Source organism: Asterias amurensis, chromosome 2, assembly GCF_032118995.1.
Source record: "Asterias amurensis chromosome 2, ASM3211899v1".
NCBI classification, from domain to species: domain Eukaryota; kingdom Metazoa; phylum Echinodermata; class Asteroidea; order Forcipulatida; family Asteriidae; genus Asterias; species Asterias amurensis.
Window position 1 is genome coordinate 8,131,773 of NC_092649.1, and position 27,977 is coordinate 8,159,749.

A 27,977-nucleotide genomic window follows, 5' to 3' on the forward strand; every position below is an offset into this window, starting at 1 on the left:
CAAGCGTATTTCATGGGTTAAGCGGCGAATTTGGGCTTCTGCGCGTGCGACTTCACTAGGCATTCTACGCTTACAAGGCTAGCGCAAAAATTCGGCGCTTGCACGTAAGCGGGGAATCGCGATCGTAAGCGCAGAATTCGGCGGTAAGCAGAGCCATGAAATTGGGCCCAGATCACTATTATATTATTACCCTGATCGGTGCTTATCACCATGATCACTGTTTCTGATCAATATTTTCACCCTGTGATCATTCACTCATCGTTCTGATAACCCTGATCAAGTTTTATCACCCTGATCGCTAGTATCACTATGATCAGTTTCACCCTTAAATGTAAACAACCCTGATCGCTAATGACCCGAGCATGTCATTGTTCGTTCTCACCCTGGTCACCCTCACTGCCCTGATCACCCTGCTGGTTCTCACCCTGGTTCTCCCCCTGGTTATCACCCTGATCACTACCCTGATCACCCGTGTTCTCACCCTGGTCACTCTGATCACTGCCCGAGCATATCACTGTTCGTTCTCACCCTGGTCACCCTCACTGCCCTGATCACCCTGCTAGTTCTCACCCTGGTTCTCACCCTGGTCACTACCCTGGTCACCCTCACTGCCCTGCTGATCACCCTGATGGTTCTCACCCTGGTTCTCCTCCTGGTTATCACCCTGATCACTACCCTGATCACCCTTGTTCTCACCCTGGTCACTCTGATCACTGCCCGAGCATATCACTGTTCGTTCTCACCCTGGTCACCCTCACTGCCCTGCTGATCACCCTGCTAGTTCTCACCCTGGTTCTCCCCCTGGTTATCACCCTGATCACTACCCTGATCACCCTTGTTCTCACCCTGGTCATTCTGATCACTGCCCGAGCATATCACTGTTCGTTCTCACCCTGGTCACCCTCACTGCCCTGATCACCCTGCTGGTATCACCCTCCCTTGTTCCCACCCTGGTCATTCTGATCACTGCCCGAGCATATCACTGTTCGTTCTCACCCTGGTCACCCTCACTGCCCTGATCACCCTGCTGGTTCTCACCCTGGTTATCACCCTGATCACTACCCTGATCACCCTTGTTCTCACCCTGGTCACTCTGATCACTGCCCGAGCATATCACTGTTCGTTCTCACCCTGGTCACCCTCACTGTCCTGATCACCCTGCTGGTTCTCACCCTGGTTATCACCCTGATCACTACCCTGATCACCCTTGTTCTCACCCTGGTCACTCTGATCACTGCCCTGGTCACCCTCACTGCCCTGATCACTCTGCTGGTTCTCCCCCTGGTTATCACCCTGATCACTACCCTGATCACCCTTGTTCTCACCCTGGTCACTCTGATCACTGCCCTGATTGCCCTGGCCATCACCACCCTGATCACCCTGATCATTCTGGTTCTCACCCTGATTAGTCTGATTTTCGTAGTCACCACCTTGCGTAACCAATTCACGTAAACCAGCCTTAACACCCTTTCGACTCATCTTCATTTCACTGCCTGTAATTTGCTCCTGACATTGCAAACCCGGCAGCAACGAACTTTCCATTCTAGCCTTGGTGATATACAAACCGTTTAGGTTACAATTAAACTCGTGACAATTGCCGTACCACCAACCTCCCTGGGAATTCTGATCATCAACGCAAGAACTCGGCTTCACATCAGCTGATCTATCTCTCGTAGAAAAGTCGCTCATGTTACTTGATGCAAAAACATTACCTTAAGACAGATGGGAAAGGGAACATTTTATTCTAAGGGAGGCGCGTAAATGAACGAACCCATAAAGGACGATGATTTTTTTTAGATGAGGGACTGAATTGCAATTTATTAAAGTCACCTGGCAATAGAATTGTTTTTCTTTCAAACATAAGAGTATATGCTTACGAACAATAAAACATTTTTTTTAGTAATTGTTTGTCACGATTTAAAAAATATATAAAGTTGTTTGGGGAGCTGACTCTGCCTACCCCTTTTGTGACGTAAATCGAGGCAGACTTTGCCTGCAATTCGTATAGAAAACACACGTGCAAAGTACATGTACGTCCAAGTCGTGAGTTGGTACGTTTCAAAAAGTGTTTTTCTGCATTCAGCATGCAATACACCTGGTCGGCATTGCCGGAAAAAAAACAAAAAAATATTTTTTTGAAACGTACAAACTCACGACTTGGTCCGTACATGTACTTTGCAATTGTGTTTACTCTACGCATTACAGGCAAAGTCTGCCTCGATTGACGTCACGAACAGCGTCGGGGTCTACTCTTAAATTTGTAAATGACATAAGAACTGATTTTTTAAAACCTTAGTTAACTGTTTATTCACATCCCACTCATCAAAACACATATATTAGTGACAAAAGCTTTATTTTGAAAAAATACCACTTCCAGGTGACTTTAAAGGCATATACTGTTTTGGTAATATTGTCAAAGACCAGTATTCTCATTTGGTCATCGAAGTTGCAAGAGAATTATGAAAGAAACTCGTTACTTCAGGGGGAGCCATTTCTTACAATGTTTTGTTCTATAATTAACAATTCTTCATTGCTCGTCGACAAGTAAGCTTTTCTGCTAATAACTATTTTGAGTATCTTTGGTTTTTTATACAAAGTAAACGGCAATGAAAGTCAGGAAGAGAAAGAATGAGAAAAAAAAACACTACATACTATGACTACCCATGGGTCTGCCAATATGAATGGCGTACATCGGACCAATGACTTTAAACTCTGCAAAGTGAACAGAGCTAATCCCCGCGGGTGTTTCCTGGTCCACAACCAACTCGCACCCTTCGCTAGCTGGTTCTGTGAACGATTGGAGCTTCTTATTCCCCCACCAGAACTCTCCGTGCAGGTCCCCAAAACCTGCCTCGTACTCCGACCAAGTTCTGTCGAAGTCCACGGAACCATTGATTCGTCTTTGAAAGACCTACGGTTATAAATAGGATTTGAAACTTTACATGGTGGGAAGTACGATATAGTAAAGTTGGTGGACCCCCCCCCCCCTTTCACCCTAAAAAGAAGATTAAAGAACAAATTTTTAACAATAATGGTTCGATAATTTGAAATAGCCTCCCATATAATAGTGCTGCCTGCCGGTTTAAAATTTCATACTAGATTGTTTTTCCTGTGAAATACGTCAAATTAAGTCAAATAAGAGAAGACTGTAGGCATATATCCAAGTTTTTCTTTTAAACAAACAGCTGATTTCGGTTGTTTTAATCTATAGGACAATGTGTTTACATGCGGGGCATTGTGAATTATTCACTATTTTCTCTTGACTCACATAAGCCTAAAATTGCACAGGTTTAAAGGCAGTGGACACCATTGGTTATTACTCAAAATAATTATTAGCATAAAACCTGAATTGGTATAACCAGTAATGGGGAGAGGTTGATCGTGTAAAACATTAGGACACCTTTGGAAATTGTCAAAGACCAGTATTCTCATTTGGTGTATCCCATAATGCATGAAATGACAAACCTGTGGAAATAAGGGCTCCTCAATTGGTCATCGAATTTGCAAGAAAATAATGGTAGAAAAAAACACCCTTGTCACACGAAGTTGTGTGCTTTCAGAAGCTTGATTTCGGGACCTCACAATTTACATTCTTGGAAAATTACTTCTTTCTCAAAAGTGACGTTACTTCAGAGTTTCTCATGATGTTTTATACTACCACAAGCTCTCCATTGCTTGTTACCAAGTACTTTTGTATGCTAACAGTTATTTTGAGTCATTACAATAATGTCCAGTGTCTTTACGGTGCAGCTCATACATATCGGCCCGTACTTCATTCTAAAACAACTTGTGCGAAATGTCATAATGAGCTACTTACCATATAACCGTGATCGGGAGTCTCCATGTCACAGTAGACCTCAATGGGTTCCTCTTTGAGTGTGATATTGTACACACCACTGATTGTAAAACCGGCATCCATGATTTGCTGACAATCCGAATGTTTGGCATTTGGCGGCCCTTTAATAAATCAATAAAGACGCAGAGATTAAATTCAACAGAAATCATTTCGACTCTTTTTATCTGATTGTAGTTTATCCCCCATAATTATAAGTAATTTAAACATTCCTGCTCTTATCCTGGCGTGTGTACGTACACGAAAACTCCGGACTTAATTATGTACGTTCAATAAGTCAGGGCTTTGCTTTGAAATGAATATGGTGGGGAAGCAGAATGCAATAATTCACACAAATAGCCCTCTTGAAAATGTGGGTTTTGGAGTAAGTTCATGACAGAAAGAAGTCCGTTATATGGAAGTCCGCTATTTAATCCACAATATATACCAGCCCATATGTTCCAATGGTTCAATTTCCAGAGGCATGTGTTGTTTTAAGCACTACTCACTAAGGTTACACAACACCTGAACAACACATTAAAATCCCAAGGAGCAATTAAAAACAGCAACATTTATAGAGAAACTTTAACGCAAAACTTTTCTCTGCTGTTTCTTGACCAAAACTTGGGTATCATCATGAACAAAACGATCGTTTTAAAAGACCATGGCTCAATGTTTGATAAAACGGATAAAGGGAAGGTACACGTTTGGTAATTACTCAAAACAAATATTAACTTAAAAACTGACAACATCATTGGGGAGCTGAAATAAATAAAATAGCTAAAATAATAAAAGACTTCTAGCTAGAAGTCTTTTATTCCTGTCTGAAAGCACACAAATTCGTCCAACAAGGGTGTTTTTTCTTTCATCATTTTCTCGCAACTCCCGATGACCAATTGAGCTCAAATTTTCACAGGCTTGTTATTTTATGCTTATGACGGGATACACCAAGTGAGGACACTGGTCTTTGACAATTATCAAACGTGTACCTTCCCTTTAAGCAAAATATTTTGCTTAGCAAATTTTTTGGCTAATCAAGAAATTACTCAGGCACCAGTCGCAGCAATGCTGTATGTTCAGGCTGGTAACCCAATGGCTAAGCAACAGTTTTTTGGTCCCTGGTCCTACAAAAAAAGTGTGCAGACGCTAAAAGCAATAACGTATAGGCCTACTGCATGTTGCATACCTTTGGAAATCGGTGTGCAACCTAGTTCTCTACGGAGTCCTTCAGCGTCCATCGGCAGTGTATCTATATAAACTGGTGGCTCATTTCTAGGCTGTGCGTAGGCGTTATGTCCGCCCAATATTAGCTCAGTACACGAACATGGATCCCCCGGCGGTAGAACAAACCGTACCCTCCCACCATCTGGCTCTGTGCCTATCACACACACCCTTGCTGATGATACCAATATATTATCTGCGTATATAAATGAAGTTGAAATATTGAGACTGACTTGCAGAATTCGGATGGAACATAAAGCCGTAGGTCCCGTGGGTTATGTAGTGAACGCAAAAGAACCAAGTTATACTTATCACGAAGAGAAGGGGTCGCACCGGTAGCAATTTTTTGTTTGCTTCACATTAGAAATTCCATCCTTTAATGTTCCTGTTTTTCCCCCCAAATTCCCAATTGAAAAACAAATTCAACAGTGCCAATTTCGTAGTGCAGAAACAAATTGCGCCGATAACTAAATGTTCTCTGGCAGCGCCTTGAAACCAATACGATTTCATATCTTAAAGGTAACCCCGCTGCAGCTGTAGAATAGATAACAAATTGTGTTTTCTCTTTGTTTGCTCAATGATCATCGTTATTTTTGTGTTCTCGTTGAAAACTATTGGGAATTAAGCTTAACCTTCAAAAACACAATGGTTGATCAAAGAGCCAGATAACAATGAAAGGGTTGTGAATTATTATTAATTTTTAGGGCTCGAACGCAAACAAGGTCATCTTTAATTGTTGCTTTTATTGCGACTATGGTAGTCGGTTTGTTGGTTCTGAATCTTTTATAATTAGACACTTTTGGTAATTGTCAAGGACCAGTATTTGACTTCACTTGGTGTATCCTTCAGTTTCATTTTTACGTGTACGCATTTTTATGATTTTTTTATATATTTAATTATTTATTTATTACTTTACTACCCCCCCCCCCCCCATTTCATCTCGTATTGGTGTTTCTTTTTTTTTTGTTTTTTTTTTTTTGTTTTTTTTTTGTTTGTTTGTTTGTTTGTTTTTTTTTTTGGGGGGGGTTACATTTAAGGGCCTTAGTTTAAATGTGGTATGTTTTATACGGTAGTTCTTGTGTATATCGTTTTGTGTTTTGCTTTTTACTTGCCATCTTTTGTTTCAATTTTTACTGCAATTTTAAAGTGTTTAATGTTCATGTTTACCTTTTTATGAGCTAGGTCTGGGAGGGGGGCACATCTTTTTTGATGACAGTTTTTTTTCCCCACTTTTGTCCTTCCCTGGACGGCCTGTGCTTGTTTTATTGTTTTGTCCGAAGAATTAATTAATAAATAAATAAAATGTGTTAAAATAACGAATCTGTGAAAGTTACAGGAGTATACAATAAAAGAAAAAACACCGTCGGTGACAAAGTGTGTGCTTTCAGCAGCGTAGAAAAGGGGCTCCATGCCTGAAGTTTATTGATCATTTTTAAGTGAGAATTTAACACGTTCTCAAACAATATTAATTTTGTTTTTTTACCCATACACCGATATGTGTTAGCACTGTATACTCAGTTATACTTTCCCGAGTCCTGTGGAAATATATCACAGGCATTACTCGGGTGGGATTCGAACCCACGACCCTTGCAATTCTAGAGCAGTGTCTTACCAACTAGACTACCGAGGTTGCCCGGTCGCTAGAGGCAGTTCCAATCCTATGGTTTGGCAGGGGGTACCGCAACGATATAAGAGATGTTAAATTTGCATCGGGGATAAAGAATTGGTTTTTACCCATACACCGATGTGTGTTAGCACTGTATACTCAGTAACTCAAACACTAGGTAACTTCAGAAGGAGCCGTTTCTCATAATCAGTGGGTATCCATTGCTCGTTACCAAGTAAGTTTTTATACTAACAATTATTTTGAGAAATTACCAATTCAAGGCCAAATAAAACCAGAGAAAACAAACACAATCCATGATCCGTATTTATAAGATTGAATACCAGCATGAAGATCAACACGGTTCAGATTCGGGAACAACAATCTGAATACAGTTGGTACACGGCTCTATAGGATTGCAAAGGTCGTTGGTTCGAATCCCACCCGAGTAATATGCCTGTGAATTTTTTCACAGAACTCGGGAAAGTACCGAGTATCAGAGCTACACACATCGGTGTATATGGGTAAAACTCAAATGAATACTCTATCCCCGATGCAAATTTAACACGGTACAAACAATAATGAACAGCAAACTAGCATAATTATACGTACCAAATACAAGTGTTAACGCCGCAAATATGAGTATATTCCACGTGATTCTCATTTTCACATCATTTGCTCTAAAAACGTCGATGTTGAATCCAAATTGTTTGAGGTTGTCTGCTCGAGATCTGACGATGGACACAATCGAGCAACGACTGGGTTTAAGGTGAATGGTAACCCTGTAGCGCGAATGAAATCTCGAACTGTGCAATTAAAGTTGTGATGACATTTTCCTTTTTTCCTGGTTTAAGATGAATGACAAACCTTTAGCGTGAAGGAATTTCAAAGTGCGCAAAAGTGATACAAATTGTGATGGCATCACTCCTTTTTGGATTGCCTTGAGCGTGGCATCCACCCATCAAACGGTTGGTATTTCAAAGGTTCACTTATTAAAGCGGTCCAATTGAGATGTTTAATGATTTTACAATAATTGCATTGAAATCGGTGTCCTTGCTCTCTTGTAAATTAAGTCTTCTTTTGTGTCAGAAAGGGCACTCTCCGGAAGATAATTAAAACCATCACAACCTGTGTAGTTACACAAACAACTTGTTTTTTCCGCACGTGAATAGCAAAATGAAAAAGCTTCTTATCGCGTTCGGATTTATACATCAAGGACAGTAATAGGGAGAAGCGGGGGTGGGGGGGGGTCCTTATTGTATAGTCCCTCGGCTTTTATCTTATAGTACGAAATGAAAATTAACTCCGATGACGCACAAAGGATGACATTTTGTTCTTTTTAAATTAAAATGTGTGCTATTTTGGGTGATAAAAAGCGTTTGTTATGAAAGATTGTGGAAGATTGCTAATTAATAAAATTAATTAATACCCCTCTCAATTAAGTGTTTTTGTTTGACTTCGTGATAGCATACAACTTCCACTAGAGAAATTTAAATTGATGTAATATTACTTTTTTTATTTTTATGTATTGTTTTTCTCGGATTTTACGTGTAGAGCTCCATGGTGTTACTCATTTCCTGATAATGATCTGGCATTTGAATGTTAATTTAAAGACACTGGATACTATTGGTAACTGTCAAAGACCAGTCTTCTCACTTGATGTATCTCAACGTACGCATAATAACAAACCTGGTAAATTTAAGCTCAATTGGTCGTCGAAGCTGCGAGATACATGTAGTAAATGAAAGCAAAAACCTCAAAATCTAAATCTGAGGTCTCGAAATCAAATTCGTGGAAAATTACTTCTTTCTCAAACTACTTAACTTCAGAGGGAGCCGTTTCACACAATGTTTTATACCATCAACAGCTTCCCATTACTCGTTACCAAGTAAGTTTTTATGCTGGTACATACAAAAACTAAATTATGGGCTTTCGAAGTAGGAAATCATCATAAAAATCACTTTTCGCGTCGACCGAATTTCAATGGGTCATATCACAAAAACGACATGGAGTATGATTTAGCTTTTTGTATGTGTTCATTTGAGCCACATCCAATTAGGGTGCGTTTCGTTTTAGCTTCCCTGAGTTGACCCGGTCTGCCCCGGTACGTTCGAATAGCTTTGACGGGGCTCACCCGGGTCAGCCCCCAGTGCCCTGCTTGTGGAGTGGGTCACTTGGGGGCTGTCCCCGGGTAAACGACGTCACTACGAGAGCGGTGAGTGGTCGTTCGATTAGCTCTTGTCAGGGGCTCACCCGAGTAAGCACTGCGGGGTAGACCCAGGGAAACTAAACGAACGCACCCAATAATCTATTGAAGTTTTATAAAAACCTGATAGGGTCACATGGGGACCACTGTTTGATTTGACATGGAATGATCCCTATATGGTTCTGTAGATTGGCAGTTAAATCTGACGTAGGTCTACACGTGTATTCACAAACCACCGGGATCAACAGATAAGGACTTCGGTTGTTTTTTTCTATTCGTTTTTTATTTTATTTTATTCATCAAGTTCTGAATTTATAAATGTACAGTTTTTTTAAATAAATATACAAGCGAATACATCGTTTGGAAAACGAATATCTAATCTTGGTTAACCAGAAATTTACAAGAAAATTTTGAAGATAAACCTATTTAATACAGTTTCTTACACCTCCGTATTGTAAAAATAAAAAATATTTTGGTCTTGTTATGAACCCCCATAGCTAACACCACTTAACAAATATTGGTTAGGATTTTAGGAAGTTACATTTAATTAGGTTTTTATTTATTTATACAGAAATGCTGACATTTTGATATCCTGGACGGTTTCGGAAGATTTTTTGTAATAGAATCGATTCTGCATTCTTTAAACAATATTGGTTAGGAACGTATAGTCTTTAATTTTAATAAAGAAATGCCAGCATTTAGACATTCTGGACGGTTTCAGAAGTTATTTGGTAAAAAAAATCGAATCTTCACTCTTTATATATTTGTACATCATTATGTGACTATACAGGTTTTCTCGGTCAAATTCAGCAAATCAGCAGTAAATTTCATTTTCGTGCGTTCAAATTAAAGCTGTTTTGCCTCTCCAGTTGTTACTGCGTTTCAAATTCAGAATTCGGCTATTCAATTTCGTTTTTGAGTTGAGTCAAATTCCTTTAGCACTCTGTTCAATTTAGCGTATCGACATTCTTTTTCGTGACACACACGCCTCAAGAAGCGTCTGCGAATTTGAATGCTGCTTTGATGAATTGTTAAATTGAATGACTATTTTGTTAAGTCGAATGACGCAACATTACATTTGACTAATCATAAAACGAAATCGAATGACCCTTTTCAGTTGCATTCGATTTCGCGTGAAATAGAATAGCTTTGAGGTTAAATTGGCGGCTCTTTTTCCGAAATTGACCGAGAAAACCTATATTAATTACAAATTGTGCTACCAACAGCAAACACCACTGCTGATCAAATAAAATTCTATCCCATTTCAAACTTCCTTATCTCATGCAGATTGTTATGGTTATACATGTATATACTAATTTATACAAAGCTTGTCTTTATTTACATAAAATATAGAAGTGTTTCCAACACGAATGTATTGTAAAAAGAAATCAGCTGTTGCCAACTGTTAATTGACTGACACTGCTCTAGCATTGCAACGGTCGCGAGTTCAAATCCCACCCGAGTAATTATTCACAGAGCTCGGGGGAGTACTGAGTATACAGTGCCAACATACATTGGTGTATATTGGTAAAACCAAAATTAATATTCTTTATCCCGATTCAAAAATTTCTGTCTAATAAATTGTTGCGGTACCGGCTGCTAAAACATAGGATTTGAAATGCCTCTAGCTATCAGGGAAAATTCGGTGGTCTAGTTGGTAAGAAACTCCTCTAGAATTGCAAAAGTCCGAGATTCTAATCCCAAAAGGGAACAGTATGGGGATCACCGAGGGAGTCGTAGTTTTAACCACAGCACAAGTTATAGCAGTCAATATTTGTTTTATAACACCCCAACAGACTATTTATCATCTTGGTACACGTAACGATCGTACGCGCGTTTCAGATACAGTGATGCACAACTGATTGTGTTCGAGGTGGGAAAAAAAAAAATATGGGTACTGCATGCCGTGTGATAGTCGTCGTACTATCACACAGCAAACGATGCACTTTCACACGGCAAACGAAGCACTATCACACGGCCGCCGTCTAGTATAACTAAGACATGTCATGTGACGCGCTTTAAACCAATGAAAAGGCAGACCATTTGTAAGAGGTGTTATAATTAGTAAGATTCTGCTCCAGAATTACACAGGTCATGGATTGAATCCTACCCGAGTAATAATATGCCTGTGATATTTGTTCACAGGACTTGGGAAAGTACTGAGTATACAGTACAGTGCTAACACATCGGTGTATGGGTAAAAACCAAAACTTATTAAAAAGAAAACTTATTTTAGGTCAGGATTGCCAAAACACGCACCCTTGGCTGGTATCGCTTCATGATCCAGCAAGCTGTGTTTACATGTCTCAGATCTCAATTGGTTTGATGATTGGCTTGCGGATGTGTCTCATATTGGCACCACCTTCCCGTGGTTTGAACGGAGCATGGACACCATAGGGTCTAGGTACCGGGAGGTCACTGTCATCATCTGGGATGTAGGCATTGGGGCGGGGCTCGGCCGTCGTCGTCGTTCCTCCTGCCGTCAGATACTGCTCCTCATCTTCCTCAACCTGAGTGCAGAGGACATTATTATTTTCATTAGGGAAGATCAATCAATCAATCATAATCAATTTATACAGCGCCTAAATCAAAGGTTTGCTGAAAGGCGCTGAAGCACTGGGCCCAATGTCATAGAGCTGCTAAGCACAAAAATTTGCTTAGCATGAAATTTCTTTCTTGATAAAAACAGGATTACCAACCAAATTTCCATTTGTTGCATATTGCTTGTTACTGGTATTCAGCTGTTGTTTGCTTATCCTGAAGATCATGTGGAAATTTTGGTTGGTAACCCTGTTTTCATCAAGGAAGAAATTTCATGCTTAGCAAATTTTTGTGCTTAGCAGCTCTATGAAATTGGGCCCAGATGAAATAAATAAGTCATTGTTGGTATGCCTCCTGAAACAAGTGAGCCTGATACAAGTGAGCTATTTTTTTGTGCATTATAAATGTCTTTATTACTACTTCAGAAGTGACATGCTGAAGGATGTTGCGTCCCTGATGTGATTTGGAAGTTTATTTCAGAGTTTTGATGTAATAATAAAGACTTGTAATGCGCCATATCCACCCTGCTGGGTGTTCAGGGACAGTAAAATCAACATAAAAACCAAAAGAAAACACCAGACACGACTAAAGCAGTCCATGAAAACCTGTGACATAAGATATGTTTTGAGAAGAAATTCCCTTTCACCTCTAGGTACATCTATTGTTATTTTATCCGTCTTTACTCTGGAGAGACCTCTCAGTGAAACACTGTTTTTTCGAGGTGCCCAGCAGCTTAAAACAAACGTCAAAATTTTAAACAAAATACTGAATGGTTAAGAGCATTACTAAACATAGAAAAATAGCCAAGTTTAAATAACAACACAGAATCATAACCACAAGCACATTGTACAATAAAATTTAGGTTACAATTCTGGGCCAGCCAGGAGAAGTACCACATGCTTCATCTTTTAAAATTCCACATCTTCAAACATACCATTTTTTTCATGGTTGTATCCTCTCTCCTTCTATTCTCATCCCGCACCATTCGCTCCCACGTCCGCGCAGCCTCCTGTGAGGGCGCTTCACCTTGCTCCATGCGCAGATACGCCTGGTCCAGCTCACCCTCCTTGGTGCGAACCTGTTGCTGAAGATTGACCGCTTCGGCTTGGGTCATGGAGAGCTCTGAGACCGATGCCATCATCTTACGGGTGATGTCTTTGATCTTAGCCTGGAGTTCATTCACCTACAGGAAACAAATGTATCCAGACATTTTCAATTCAAGTCAATTCAATTCAATCAACATTTATTTCCATATTGGTCAATGAAACCCCAAACAGCTTGTCATGTTGAAATCAACACTGACCATTTACTACTGTATTAGCCGATAGTGAAGACCCTGCTCTCCACGGGTCACAAGCCCCTAACAAATAAGTAAACAAAAATTTGAGTCAAAGACAGTCAGAGAACAGATCAAGAAAATAACGAGTGGAAATACAAAATAAATAAACAATGTCATGGAGCAAAACAATACGGGAGCATTTACCGAAGCCAAAAAGGCTTGTTTTGAATGTTTATTGTATTATTATTGTTATTATGGTTTATAAAAAAAAACCTGCTCATTGTAGCCCACTGGCTGAATTAAAAAACAGTGTCCATTAAAATTAAAATTAAAATACAACAGGTGTATTAAAAGTAAACTATATTTAAATGAAAACAGAGAGGTATTTAGGAAATCAAAAATGCAAAAATCACATACAAATATTGCACAGAAAAAAGCACACTGACCACGGAGACCATAACAAAATCACATCAGTATTCAAAAATATTCTAAAATGCACGCAACAACACACAAAGTTACAAGGATAGAGGGAGTGAACTAAGAGAGCTGTTGATGCCTGACAAATACAAAAAACAAAATCAACAAACATTAACAGTCTAACTCAAAGAGGAGTAAAATATCTATTTATATCAACAAATCAAAAGAGTCAAATCAATTTGGTGTGTTAGTGGAAAAAGCAAAATGGTTAGGTCTAAAGCCCAGTTCATACTTCATGCAAAGCGTTTTATGACATTACAGGGCTGTTTTCGCAGCGAATGTTTCACAGCAGTTGAGCACATTTCACATTTCAAGTAACATGCCTGTGATATTTTTTTCACAGGACTCGGGGACGTACTGAGTATACAGTGCTAACCCACATCAGTGTATGGGTAAAAACCAAAATGAATACACATTTCAACTGTTGTGAACTATTGATTACGAAGGTAGATCATTTGTACTTGACTGTTACTATACCTTCTTGGCTAGCTGTAGTGTATCTTGTTTGCCACTGTCTACTTTATTCCTGACATTCTCTGCCAGTCTCTGGACTTGCTCGTAGACAAGATCCTTCTCAAGTAGACCCTCTTCCTTCTCAGCTAGACGTACCTCAAGCTAGAAATACAAAAGTACACAATCTCATTCAGTAATATAGACGGGTTTCCATGTCTTTTTTTATTTTTATTGTGAACAAAAACTGAAATGCCAAGGATCTATGTTACATTAAAGGCAGTGGACACTATTGGTAGTTACTCAAAATAATTATTAGCATAAAACCTTACTTGGTAATGAGTAATGGGGAGAGGTTGGTAGTATAAAACATTGTGAGAAACGGCTCCCTCTAAAGTGGAGTAGTTTTCGAGAAAGAAGTAATTTTCCACGAATTTGATTTCGAGACCTCAAGTTTAGAATTTGAGATCTCGAAATCAAGCATCTAAACGCACACAACTTCGTCTGACAAGGGTGTTTTTGTCTTTCATAGTTATCTCGGAACTCCGACGAACAATCGAGCTCAAATTTTCACAGGTTTGTTATTTTATGCATATGTTGAGATACAGCAAGTGAGAAGACTGGTCTTCGACAATTACCAATAGTGTCCACTGGCTTTAAACAAATAGGCCTATCGAAGGAATTTCATTTGTACATTGTCTCAGAACATAATCACTTTGAGAAATTGTCTTTCCCATCGCCTCGTGAAACGGACTAGTCCAGATTTCACTTTTTGATTATATTAATAACAATAATAAAGAAATTATAAAGCACAGTATTGCCGCAAAGACAGCCTCAAAGCGATGTGTACAACACAAAGCAAGACAAATGTAAATAGTAGATAACATTACACATTACAAGAGAATATACAATGATTAGTAACGCACACTCAAAGGCATGTTAAAGGGTAAAATACTGGAGAACAGAAAAGGCAAAACACAATAATTTTTTTTTTTTTTTAAGACACAAATATTCAGCAACAATGCACTCAAATGCATCCATACACCTGGTACATGATGAAAAAATTACCTCTGAATGATTCCTTACCACAGACTTTCCTACTTACCTGTTCAATCTTCTTGTTGAGGTCGGCTGGGCTGAGGTCTTTACCTTCCAGGAAGCGAACTCTCTTCTCGTCGTACGGATTCTCCAGTTCTTTCTCTAGTTCCCCCATGCGATCCTGACACTGAGACAACTATAGCAGACAAACCAAAATATAAAATTTGTTTCTTTGATTGATTTGACCGTTCTTGATGGAAATTGTAATTTCTTTGTCTGATGAAAAATTTTATTCTTCATTGGACACTATTGGTCATTGCTCAAAATAATTGTTAGCATAAAAAAACGTACTCGGTAACGAGCAACAGAGAGCTGATGAGAGTATAAAACCTTGTGAAAAAATGGCTCATCTGAAGTAAAGTAGTTTCTGAGCATATTGGCAGCATATTGCAGCACAGCACCTTGTAAACCATTACCTGGTGCAATGTAAAAAAGGAGTAGGCCCCATAATTAAAACCTAGTCCCAAATGTACCAGGGAAGATACCGAATTGTTAAAGCATCTTTAGCGTCACTGAGTGACGGTGTCCCTGGGAATGGACCCTTCCCATGAAATATGCTAATTACATTCATGCATGCGTACAGACCCTGTTCGTTGGCAAACACCATAGAGTTGTGCACTAAGCAGACGCGCAATCGCGTCTGCGTCACGCACCCATTAGCCGTGTATAAAACAGCGCAATGTTCCCTCATTTTGCCAACCAAAACGTTAGTGCGCACGCGCTATGTGCAGTTTACATATTTCATGGGAAGGGTCTATTCTGTCCGCCGGTGATTCGGTCCCATGGACTGAGGAGAATGATTCAAAAATGGGCGCTATCAGAAGAAGTTTGTACACAGTTTGCCATAGTGGGGGAGGGACCAAATCTCCGGGGGGACAGAATCTCCTGCCACATCGGATATGAGTACTATCATAAGAAGCCACTATTACTATTCATTCATTACCTGTATCTGCAAAATGACCAACTCCTGCTCTAAGGCTCTCTTGTTAGGCAAGGCTCCCCTCCCCAGCATGATGGCTCTCTTCTCTTCAGTCACCTGCATCTTAAGAAAGCGAATCTCTTCTTCTCTCATCTGTAGCTCCACGTCTCCTTTACGGATCATGTCCTCCTGAATGTTCACCTTCTCATAGAAGATGCAGACCTCCTCATTCCTCTCAATCAGTTGAACACCCCTGAGGTCAAGAAAAACAATACATCTTATTGTTTACCACGCCCCTAAAAACATTACATCTTATTGTTTACATTGTCCCTAAAAACAATACATCTTAAAGGCATTGGACACGTTTGGTAATTGTCAAAGACATGTATTCTCACTTGGTGTATTCCAACATATTCATAAAATAAAAAATCTGTGAAAAGTTGGACTCAATTAGTGTCATTGTCACAAATATTGAATGCTTAGTCGTGTCAGACTACCGTTTTTCAACTACTCGGTTAATTGTGCCGACATGACTACGACAAAAAATACTCAAGACTACTACAAATATAGTCGCGACTACCTGTTTGGTGAACCAATTGTGTCGCTCACGACTACTCACGACAACACAACCTACTTATGAAACACAATTAGGCTTAAGTGACACAACCCTTCAATTCTTTCAGCGTGAACTTTACTATCGCGCCTACGGCAAACATATTGCAGCAATGCATCTTTGGAAATTTGTCAGGACTAGTGTCAAAATTGCGAATGATTTAGGCATGACTAGTCCAGTACAAAATTTCACTAGTCACCCCGGCCTTATGGGTTAAACAAAATAGCAATCTAAGCAAACCTGTCATTGCGGTGTTGAACGGCCGTCTCGTATCGTTTCCTGAGTCTGACCATCTGTTCCTCTGCCTGATTGATCATGAGGTTGAGTTTAGCGATATCCAGACGTTGCTGTTCCCTCTTCTCTCTCATCTCCTCCTCGATGCGTTGTTGCTTAGCCAATTCATTACGGAGCTGGTCACGCAAGACAACGGCATTCACATGCTTCAGACGGGCTTTCTGTAAGTGTCTAACGGGAATAAGTGCAAATATTAGGTCTCGACTCAATGTGTTCGGTGTACATTCGTTTTATTTCATTTCAAGACGTTTTAATTCTTATTCCGGGAGTAATAAAGAACAGTATTGAGGAGGTTTGGAAATTGGGGGATAACCAGAACAGCCAAAGCTGCATGCCCAGACAAACAAAAACATAAACACTAAAAAAGTATAGTGAGAGTAGGTACGATATTTAAAGGCGGTGGACACTATTGGTAATTGTCAAAGACTAGCCTTTATGGTTGGTGCATCTCAACATATGCATAAAATAACTAACCTGTGAAAATTTGAGCTCAATCGGTCATCGAACTTGCGAGATAATAATGAAGAAAAAAAACACCCTAGTCACACGAAGTTGTGTGCGTTTAGATGGTTGATTTTGAGACCTCAAGTTTTAAATCTGAGGTCTCGAAATCAAATTCGTGGAAAATTACTTCTTTCTCGAAAACTATGGCAATTCAGAGGGAGCCGTTTCTCACAATGTTTTATACCATCAACCTCTCCCCATTACTCGTCACCAAGAAAGGTTTTATGCAAAAAACTATTTTGAGTAATTACCAATAGTGTCCACTGCCTTTAACTAAGACAGGCCGGAAGGCTGGCTCATACTCGCTGCGTAACGCAGCGCTCGGAGCCCAAGGCAGGGTTTGAGAATAGCCCAGGGTTATTCTCAATTTTAACCTTTGACCTCTATTCCTAGTATCGGTCTTACCTCTCTTTGGTTTGACAGGATGTACGGAGGATCTCGATCTCGTTTTGAAGGATTTTAATCTTCTCTCGCATCTCAGCAGCCTTCTGGGTGCTGGCCTGGATCAAGTTAACACACTTGTTACGTTCATTCTTTATCACGTCATACATCTTCGCAAAATCACGCAACCTGAAAACAAATAAATAAATTGATAAGACACTGCTTTAGAATTGCAAAGTGTATCGAGTGCAAGGACTGGCCTACATGTACGTATGATGCAGACGGTAGTAGACTATTCGGGACATATATAAACACAATTTTTTCTGCTTTTCCTACGGGCAAAACAAATGGAAATGACCCTATAGTAGGAAGAATATCATACATGGATTTACTGGCTTGTCTGAGGGCAAAAAAAAAATTGAAAATAAGGAAGTGTCGTGGCCGAGCGGTTAAGAGCACCGAATTCAAACTCTGGTGTTTCTGATCAGCAGAGTGTGGGTTCGAATCCCCAGCTGTGACACTTGTGTCCTTAAGCAAGACACTTTACCATTGCTTGTCCTTCAGGTGGGATGTAAAGCCGTTGGTCCCATGTGTTGTGTAACGCATGTAAAAGAACCCAGTGCACTTATCGAAAACAGAAGGGGTTCGCCCCGGTGTTCCTGGTTGTGGCTGCTTCATGCGCCGTAGCACCTTGCAAACCCTTATAAGTGCTACATAATTGGGTCTCAGAATCCATCACTGCAATAACCTATCTTTCTGAAACTTTGTATATACTCAGCGCCTCGAGTACCTTGTTTGGTAGATATGTGTGCTATATAAGACTTCGATATTATTATTGAAGTAGGAAGAATACCATTCCTGAACTGGCCACATGAACACTGCCCTGGTACTCCTCCATAACACCTGTTTCAAACCAAACTCTGAATTAAGTGCATGAAAAGTTTGACGTCTGAAACAGTGACTGGATGTGCTAGACGTTGAAATATTGACTGTTGCAGTCGTTCAGAGTTACCCTGGAGCGCCTTGGTTTCAGATGTCAATTTTGCCATGAGCAAAGCCAATGTAAATGTAATGTTAAGTTTCCCTGTCAAAACTTGATTTTGGTCGACCTAGAGGTGCGCCTGTCTGAAACGGGTGATACCCACCACAATCTCCTACCTTATCATCATCTCCTGATATTTCTTCTTATTGTCGATAATGGACAGATCCTTGGCCTTGAGGTCATCCAAGGCGCGGTGATATCGCAGTTCGGCTCGCATGAAATCTCTCGCTTTCTGCTCCCTCTCATCTCCCTTGATGGCGGCCAGTCGAGTCAACTCAACGACCTCTATGCGTAGGTCGCTCTGTTCGTACAGCAGACGCTCTTCCTCGGCGATGCTCTGTTCAACTTTGACCTGCTCCACGGCTGTCAAGGAATTCTGCCGATGAGTACAAAAGGAACAATAATAACAACAATAAATAATTTGTATGTAGTGCTTTATCTACAGGGATCTCAAAGCATTCATTATTGTTTATTTACAGACAGGTTTTTGAATTTATGGAATTATAAGACCCGTTTATGTAAAACCTTATAAGGGTTTATAAGATGCAGCCACTGCCAAAAACACTGTGGAAACCCCTTTTCTTTAACAATAAGTGTCACATGGGTTCTTTTAACGGCTTATAAGCGAAAATAGGTAAATGGTTAGGACTAAGCTTGGGCGATATTGCTTTTATTATCCCACAATATATCGTCCAAAAAGTATCCGATATTCGATTAAATCGCGATGTGTATCTGAAGAATAATACTATGCTCATTTCCCATCGAAGTATGGATCTGTGAGGTGTACTGTCTACCCATGGTGTTGTAGCTCTATGAGTTACACACAAAGTGTCTTTTAAAGTGTCTACTGCGCATGGCTGTTCTTACATGTGTGTGTATAACCTGCTCATTTCAACCAATAAGCATCCATAATGCACATGGAGTGACCTCTCATTCATAAAATGGTTGTGGATGGGTTGTGGTTTCTGTAATATGATCCCATTGTGGTCTGCAGTTCGGCGGGCGAGGCGGCGCACAAGGCTCCCACACAGGGGAGGTAATTGATACATTGTGTTACTTCTAAAGTGTCTGTGGGAGACCGCCTGGGCGCTAAAGTGTTTGATGTTATTTTTTTTTTCAATTGGGGGATCTTGGGGTTGTTTCTGGGACTTGAATTTTTTTTTTAAACAACCAGTTGTGGTTGCAAGACGTCTCAATTAGGGAAGACATCGCGATACTTCATCAAAACCACGATATTCCGATAATTTGATTAACAAAAAATCAAGACGATATGGTAATCGTTAAAGAAATGGTATCGCGATTTTCGATTATATCGAGATATCGCCCAAGCTTAGTTAGGACACCAGTGTCAAGACCAGGGCTCAAAACCCTCATTCTACTGATCAGAAACACCAGAGTTAGAGTCTAAATGCGCTTGACGACTAGGCTGCAACATGCATACAAAATTTTCAGGTGTGATATTGGGCCCAGGTTGCAGGCAGCTTACTTATTATACTCGTGCTAAGTTCTATTTACCTGATTCCCAAGCATTCGTTTGGTCTGCTCAACCTCTCTCTGTAACTCCTTCCGCTTCTCCAGTAACGACCCGTCATCTTTTGGTCCACCATCGGCTTGTGATTTGACTTTGTCAAAGACGGACTGCAAGGACAAACCAAGATACTCAGATTAGTTTGTTGGTGAGTTATTTTTACTACTTGAAAAATTACAAACTTGTATAAGTACTTAAAGGAACATAACAGAATTGGTAGGACAAAAAATTGTAAAGATCACAGATTTACATAAAACATACACTGCCTAACATGCCTAATGATGATGATAGTAAAATAAATCCCATGAATTTTTTCTGTCTGAAGTTTCATATTTGACGAGAAATAAATAAAACTAATTTCCTGTTTGGAGTTTACCACTCAGTGAGCGTTTTATTCTTTTTTTTTTGGCATCAATGTCATGCAAAAATGTGTAATCAGTTTTTCACTATTTTCTGGTGACCCAGACGGCCGGTAGATCTCAAACTTTTATATGGTGGGTAACATTAAGTGCTTATACTGCCAGCAAATGTTTTGTTAGCAAAAACCAACTCTGTAATGTTCCTATAAAATAGGAAAATTCTGAAAAATCATATATCTAAAGTAAGGAAGGTTAGGATCATTAAAGGCAGTGGACGCTATGGTAATTACTCAAAATAATTATTACCATAAAACCTTACTTGGTAACGAGTAATGGGGAGAGGTTGATGGTAAAAAACATTGTGAGAAACAGCTCCCTCTGAAGTGGAGTAGTTTTCGAGCAAGAAGAAATTTTCCACGAATTTGATTTTGAGACCTCAAGTTTAGAATTTGAGGTCTCGAAATCAAGCATCTGAAAGCACACAACTCCGTGTGACAAGGGTGTTTTTTCTTTCATTATTTTCTCGCAACTTCGACGACCGATTGAGCTCAAATTTTCACAGGTTTATTATTTTATGCATATGATGAGATACACCAAGTGAGAAGACTGGTCTTTTACAATTACCAATAGTGTCCACTGTCTTTAAGGAGTCCCATCTATGATCTTATTGCACTTTATTGCTAAGCACATAAAAATCTTGCACAGCAGAAACAGTTTACCAGCTTAAATACCATGTAATGTACATTGTTCGACTCTGCATGGTTCCCATGCTCATTTTTGCTAAGCAGAAACATTTGCTAAGCACAACTTCCTGCTAAACAGCATTCTCCAGTTGTTCTCAAGAACGACCTCCACCGCAAGAAATACACACATAGCATTACCACAAACTGAATATACTTTGATACCTCTATATATAATTGGTTTACACTAAAACCATGTGTGCGTCTACTTGGCAGGTCGGGTTTGTTCTTTAGAGAACTGCTTGCTCTATATTCTACAACCACCTAGTAGATTTTGTCAGATATTTTGGGAGGCTTCTCAGTTCTGAAAAGAACTGTCTTTTTTTTTAACCACAAACTGTCCTGCTTATTAACTGCACTACCACCAAGTGAGTTCTTAATTGGTCTCAGTGTCTCGACTAGCTTGCTCTAGTCATCGTCAGGAGACTTCTTTTCAGAACTGAGAAGTCTCCCAATTTAATTTTAAAAACTTCTCTGTGGTATTAGAATATATAGCAAGCAGTTCTCTGAAGAACAAACTCTACCTCACCATACAATGCCTCAAACCCATGAAGATACATGATATAAAACAAAACATCACAAACTCTAACAAGCTTTGATCTCTGCCACCCTGCCTACCTGAGTGTGGGCCAAGCCTTCATTGGCCACTTTCAGCTGAAGCTCTGTCTTCTTCAAGTTGCGCAAATCACGCTCTTTCTCTCGCAACTTACGTGCGTAGATGTCATGTTGGTTCTTCTTCTCCATCTGAATGTGTCGCAATCCAAGGTCAAGGGTCGCTCTAAAGGTCAAGAAACCAGAAAATGAGACCTAGTTGTTAAGTTTTAAATTGGATGAAATACCTCAAACGGCTGGACATAAAAATGCCTTCAATACCAAATGTTATTATTGACATCGAGGTACCAAAACCCTTTCACAGTTTCATCCACGATATCAACCTCTACTTTCGCAGGTACCCATTTATACCCCTGAGCGAAGAGAAGCAATTATAGTCAAGCCCTGCTCAGGGACACAAGTGTCATGACCGGGATTCAAACCCACACTATAACCACCAGAACTTGAATTTGATGCTCTTAACCACTCTACCACGACACCCTACAGACATGACAGAAAGAGAATTCAAACAGTTCTCTCACCTGTCCCCAAGATAAACCGCCTCCTTCTCCTTCTCATACTCAAAGTCCTTCATCCTCTGATCAAACTTCATCTGCGTCTCCTCCAGGACTCCTTGGCTCTTCTGCTTCTCTCGCTCTAGCTGGAACTTGTCGTCTGTTAGCTGCTGCTGGCGTGTAAGTAGCTGCTGCAGCTCAGAGCCGTAGTTTGCGCAGGTCTCATCCACCTCGGAACGTTTCTTATCCACCTCACTGCATGGATTTAACAAGGGTTGTTTATAGGGTGGGATCCACTGGGTAAGCGTTTTACAGAAACAAAATTACCATTGAGAGCCTTGTTGCCTTAATGGTTTAAGGAAGCCGACAGTTAAAAAAAATTGACAAAAATTAAAAACATTTTCAAACAGGATTGTAATGAAGTGTTATTCTAAAAGATACAATGTTTTTTTGCACTGACTTGAAGATGTATAATTTTTGTTGCACCAAGTTCTATAAATCTAAGTCGGTTTCCTGACACAATTTCACCTCATTCCAATATCAAAAACCTCAACTATGACCGCAAAGCAGGAAAGCTTGTGAGTGTGAAAGCTTGCCAGTTCAAAGCCTGCGAACATACATGTACATTTGTATTTGGTTATGAAAGCCACACTCTGCAATCTAGGTTTTATCTTCATTTTCATATAATTATAAAATAACTTTAATAATATTTTTGGGGGTTATAACAGAGAATTCACATCCCTGATCACTCCTGTCAAACTCACTTTTTCTGCTTATTCATCTTGTCCATGTCCTTCAGCAGTTGCCCCGGCAGCGAGTGTACCTGGACGAGGTCCTCCTTCAGTTTCTCCTGGTGCTCAACTTCATGTTCCACCTCCTTCCTCTCAAGCTCAATCTGCCTCTGTCTCGTCGCCAGCTCCTCCCGTAGATTCTTGGCCTCTAGCTGCCTCTGGCCAATCTCAAGACGTAGGTCCTCGATGTGTTTATTCAGTTCTTTGGTCTGCTTGTCAATCTCTTCCTTCTTGGGGAGGCGGCTGTACTCTCGCTCGAGCATCCGCTTCTCCTCCTGTAGACTGCAATATGAAGAGTATATCCAAACTTGTTTAATTCATTTAACCTAAATAAGTATTTCAAGGCACTGGACATGGTATACAACATTACGAGAAACGACTCCCTCTGACCCGTCTGAAGTAGGATAATTTAAAAAATAAAACTAATTTCTTAAAGCCATTGGACACTTTCGGTAAACAGTGTTGTCCAAAGGCCCACACTTTGTGTATCAAAACTTATATATAAAATAACAAACCTGTGAAAATTTAGGCTTAATCGGTCATCGGAATCTGGAGAAAATAACGGAAAACCCACCCTTGTTTCTGCACGTTTCGCCGTGTTATGACATGTGTTTACAATAAATCCCCAATTCTCGACAAGCATTTCATGGAATAATATTTCAAGAGAAGTCTTTCACCATTACCTTCTGTAAACCCAGTAAGTTCTTTATAAATCTGGGAACTTTTTTTTTTCTGTTCCGAAAGTGTATAATGGCTTTAGTCAAGGGTGTTTTTTCTTTCATTATTCTTCAAACTTCACTCTTCACATTATTTGTTTAGTGAAACTGCAATTAAATAAAATTAATCGGGCATGACTCCTGGACCATACCTTTCAATGTTGAAATCATTTTGATAGGTTCTTTCCAATGACTGGTCAATCTCATTGGTGTGTTTGAGCCACTGAGTGCGCAGCTTAGTCACTTCTGTGTTGGAGCTCTCAGGAAAGTTGTCTGCCTTCTCCAGCTCAGATCTTTGCTTCTCAAGGACCGACGTACATTTCTTGGCTTCTTGTAGGTGGGATGTTTCTGAATCTCTTGTTCTAAGAAAATAGTTAACGGTAAGGCTACTTGTTTTTGGGGGAATTAATACCATTCAGTTTCCAACAGCTAATTCTATTTTATTGCATTTTTACAAATCCTGTGGAGCACTTATGTTTATGTCAGTTTTGAAATAGCGTAATTGTTCACAAACCTGCCAACCTCAAATAGACTTATACAAACTGGAAATACTCATTATTCACAAAATTGAAGCCACAATAGGCCAGCCTGCAATACCCTTTCATGTGGTGAATGTATACACAGAACAAGGTTGACCCTCCTACTATCTAACCGTTCAATATCAGCCACTGTTGTTTTGAATGGTAAACTTTAACAGCCTGCAGTGGTAAATGCAGCTACGATCAACCGTCTTACTGTGTGAACACTCAATATCATAAACTGTGGTTTTGATTAAAGGGTATATGTACTTTTTGTAGGACAAAAAAACAGTGTCCACAGATTTACACTAAACTTACACAGTTTGAAGATAATGATAGTAGAAAGCTTCCCTGAAAATATTACGTGCCGAGGTTCTGTAGTTTTTTTTTAAATGAGTAAAACAATGTCATGACAATTATTTTAAGCATATGTACAAACGTATTTTCATGACATTGTTTTACTCATTTCTCAAAAACTACAGCACCTCAATAAGTAATATTTGAAGGGAAGCTTTCCACTATAGTTTAATGTAAATCTATGGACATTTTAAAAAAGAACCCAAATCCTTTAATAGGTAAACTTTGCAGCCTAGGCCCAATTTCATAAAGCCTGTAAGCACAAAAGCTTGCTAAGCACAGAAAAGTATTGCTTAACAGAAACAGGTTAACACAATAACAGCCAAAATTACGTTAAGACTGGTGCCCCCACTCAACTTTAACTTAGCAAAATTATTTGTAATGCAGTATTTTCTGCTTATCAGCTTTATGAAATTGAGTCCTTAAGTATGATATTATATGGTAATAAATGCACACATTTAAATCTGTGCACAGTTGTGACACCATACAAAACATTACCAGTTGAATTGTTTTAAATGTGACCCGCTCTGTGAAAATGAGTCAGATGTTGACAATTTAAAAAAAATCAGTAATATGCATGGCTGGAAAGAATAATAACAATAACTTTCGATTTATATAGCGCCTAATAACTAACACTTAATTCTCTAAGCGCTTTACATTAGTGCCCTGGTCATAGGGCCAATAACATCCCTTTTTAATGTTTCTCAGCTCCCTTGGGAGTATACAACCTGGGCAACAGTTTATATCGCTCCAAAGGCTGTTTCATTCATAATATCAACCTCTACCCTCGCAGGTGCCCATTTATACCCCCTGGGTGAAGGGAAGCAATTATAGTAAAGTATCTTGCTCAAGGACACAAGTGTCACGACCGGGATTCGAACCCACACTCCGGTGAAAACGCACCAGAACTTGAATTCGATGCTCTTAACCACTCGGCCATGACACTCTAAGAACACACCAGCAGCAGTTATTTGGTATAAGCTTTGGGGTGTATCGCGTTGCTGAGTTGCTCCCATTTGAAATAATAGCGAGTATATAAATTTTGGTTAAAATTTAATTACAAGTAAAGTGATATTTTTAAACCACCATTTCGCGCGAAAGGATACAAATTAGACTAAAGTGTGATCACAAAATTGTGTATTAATAAGCTTTATTGCCTAAATAAAAGTGTTCTAAAGGTTTACCATGCAAATATAAATCTTAAAAAGTAAAAAAAGAAAAATAATTTTAAAAAATTATATTTTCCACATTAAACTGTCTATAACTCAATAATGCATTGGGCGACATCTGACTCATATTGACAGAGTGGAAATAGTTTGTCAACTCTGTGACAAATCTTACCAAAAGTAAGAGTAATCAAAGTGAGTACTTGGTTAAGCAAATAAGTCAACTTGTTTTAAAAGAAGACATCCGTTTACCTTGCAAGAGTTCTATGGAGTTCTGTATACTTTGCCTTGAGCTGTGCAACTTTAGTTCCAGTTAGTTTACCTTGTTGGAACAGCTAAAGATGTAAACAAATAAAATTAAAACATAAAAGATTTAAAAAAAAAAGACAACTAAACTCCATCTTCACTGAAGCAAAGGGAAAATGGTGACAAATTAATTATGTTAAATTTCTACAAACTTGTCATGATTAAATTTGATTATTATTACTATATATTTCTGGAACAAAACCAAGAATGCCGCATTTATGCGGCATAAGTGAACTAAATCACTGTAGCTCACAAGCCTAAGGAAACATGTAAACACAGGGTCTTGTATGTGAAGCAGTAACACTGAGGTTCCCTGCTCTTCCTTGATAAGCCGTCTTGGTTCCCAAAGGGCCTACAGCTAATCTCAAATCTGATGGATAGAGCAATTATGGTAGAAAACCTTTTCCGAGGACACAAATATCATGACCGGGACTCAAACCCACACTCTGCTGATCAGAAACACCAGGGCTCAATTTCATGGCTCCAGGGCCCAATTTCATAGAGCTGATAAGCACAAAAATTTGCTTAGCATGAAATTTCTTCATTGATAAAAACAGGATTACCAACTGAGTTGCCACGAGATTTTCAAGATAAGCAAACAACAGCTGAATACCTGTAGGTAATCCTGTTTTTACCATGGAAGAAATTTCATGCTTAGCAAATTTTTGTGCTTAACAGCTCTATGAAATTGGGCCCTGCTTACTACCGAATTCTGCGCTCACAATGACCATTCTCCGCTTGCACGGCACAAATATCTGCACTAGCAATGTAAGCGTAGAATACCTAGTAACATGGAGTACATGTATGCACGCGCACTTGCAAGCCAAAATTCCCTGCTAACCCATGGAATATGCTAGGCGTAAGCACAGATTTCCCTGCTTCTGCAAGTACTAATTCTTTGCTTATGGCAAGCAGAGCCATGAATGTGGGCCAAGAGCTCGAGTCCGGTGGCTCTTGACCAGTCTGCTATGACACGCCATTTTTTACTAAAGATGAAAATGTCACAGTGTCTTTACCTCATCCAGACATTGGAACGCAGGACTAGCCGAGACCTCAACCTGGCTTTCTTCTTGTAAGATGACTTTTGGAGCCAGTGGAGCGATTGCTGGCTCATAATTCTCATCGTCACTACTGCTCCCTTTACTCATTGTGGTAGCTGTCAATCAAAACGGACAACAAATTGTTACATGAATGTCTGAACAAAAGGTAAGCCTAAGGTTAGACTCCTTCGTTGCATACATTGCAACAGAGTTCAGGGTAAAAGATCCCATGCAATCGCAAAAATGTTAACAAATAAAAATATCTACAACTTATACAAGTACAAGTTTGACATTATAGTTATACCCAAGCAACCAATTAATAATATAATTCTAACTAATTTCTACTTCTAAGTTCTACTTCTACTTCTACTTGATACTCGGCAATGTCAGTAAAAAACTATTGATGCTTAATTCAAGAATACTAGTAATAATACTAATAATAGTGACCAAAATTCTCTCAAAAGTGAGTGATAAAGAAATATAGAGGGCGCTACAGATGGGTTCCTACACAGATTACCACTTTTTATTTAGAACTAGATTCTATCTAGAAATGTCACTGTCAAGGGTCATGTCAAACTTTTTAAACATCCTAAAAATAAGCTTACAAAGCATAAATTACAAGGCTAAACAGGTTTTCTTTACATCCACAATCACACAAGAATTTTAGACGGACAAATTACAAACATTTCAATTTCGAACACAGAAAAAATAGAAGAAGAAAAAATAAAAACACAAGACTTACTACTTGCCCGTCGTCCTGTACCAACTTTGCTTATTCAGTTTCCAAGGAGTCTCAGTAAACCTTTCTGTTAACTGAACGCCTATTGGATCAATGTTGAACCCTTTTCACATAACAGCCAATCAAAATTGCTGTACTACAAGTCTCTTAT

At 39.4% G+C, this 27,977-nt stretch overlaps 1 protein-coding gene across 2 annotated transcripts; it reads right to left on the reverse strand.

The window, feature by feature from the left end:
* Positions 1 to 9,171: 9,171 nt before the first annotated feature.
* Positions 9,172 to 27,870, reverse strand: LOC139933854 (coiled-coil domain-containing protein 146-like). 2 transcript variants are annotated; one of them, XM_071928088.1, is made up of 16 exons: positions 27,830 to 27,870; positions 27,064 to 27,203; positions 25,994 to 26,076; positions 23,853 to 24,062; positions 22,958 to 23,266; positions 22,221 to 22,448; positions 21,706 to 21,865; positions 19,976 to 20,098; positions 18,577 to 18,836; positions 17,443 to 17,607; positions 16,480 to 16,704; positions 15,651 to 15,879; positions 14,715 to 14,843; positions 13,637 to 13,774; positions 12,338 to 12,586; positions 9,172 to 11,372 (listed from the first exon to the last, which is right to left on the reverse strand). In XM_071928088.1, the coding sequence occupies exons 2-16, from the start codon at positions 27,193 to 27,195 to the stop codon at positions 11,169 to 11,171; spliced, it is 2,844 nt and encodes a 947-aa protein (XP_071784189.1). In that variant the 5' UTR covers positions 27,196 to 27,203; positions 27,830 to 27,870; the 3' UTR covers positions 9,172 to 11,168. The 2 variants fall into 2 exon arrangements, with proteins under 2 accessions (XP_071784189.1, XP_071784190.1); XM_071928089.1 differs by having other exon boundaries at positions 27,826 to 27,836.
* Positions 27,871 to 27,977: the final 107 nt, after the last annotated feature.

Bases quoted from the DNA above. Each gene is read 5' to 3' on its own strand.
- LOC139933854 (XM_071928088.1), bottom strand. From the start codon at position 27,195: ATGAGTAAAGGGAGCAGTAGTGACGATGAGAATTATGAGCCAGCAATC. The intron at 26,077-27,063 runs GTAAAGACACTG...TTACATCTTTAG, and splicing joins CGTTCCAATGTCTGGATGAG to CTGTTCCAACAAGGTAAACT. The intron at 13,775-14,714 runs GTAAGTAGGAAA...TTGTATTTCTAG, and splicing joins TCAACAAGAAGATTGAACAG to CTTGAGGTACGTCTAGCTGA.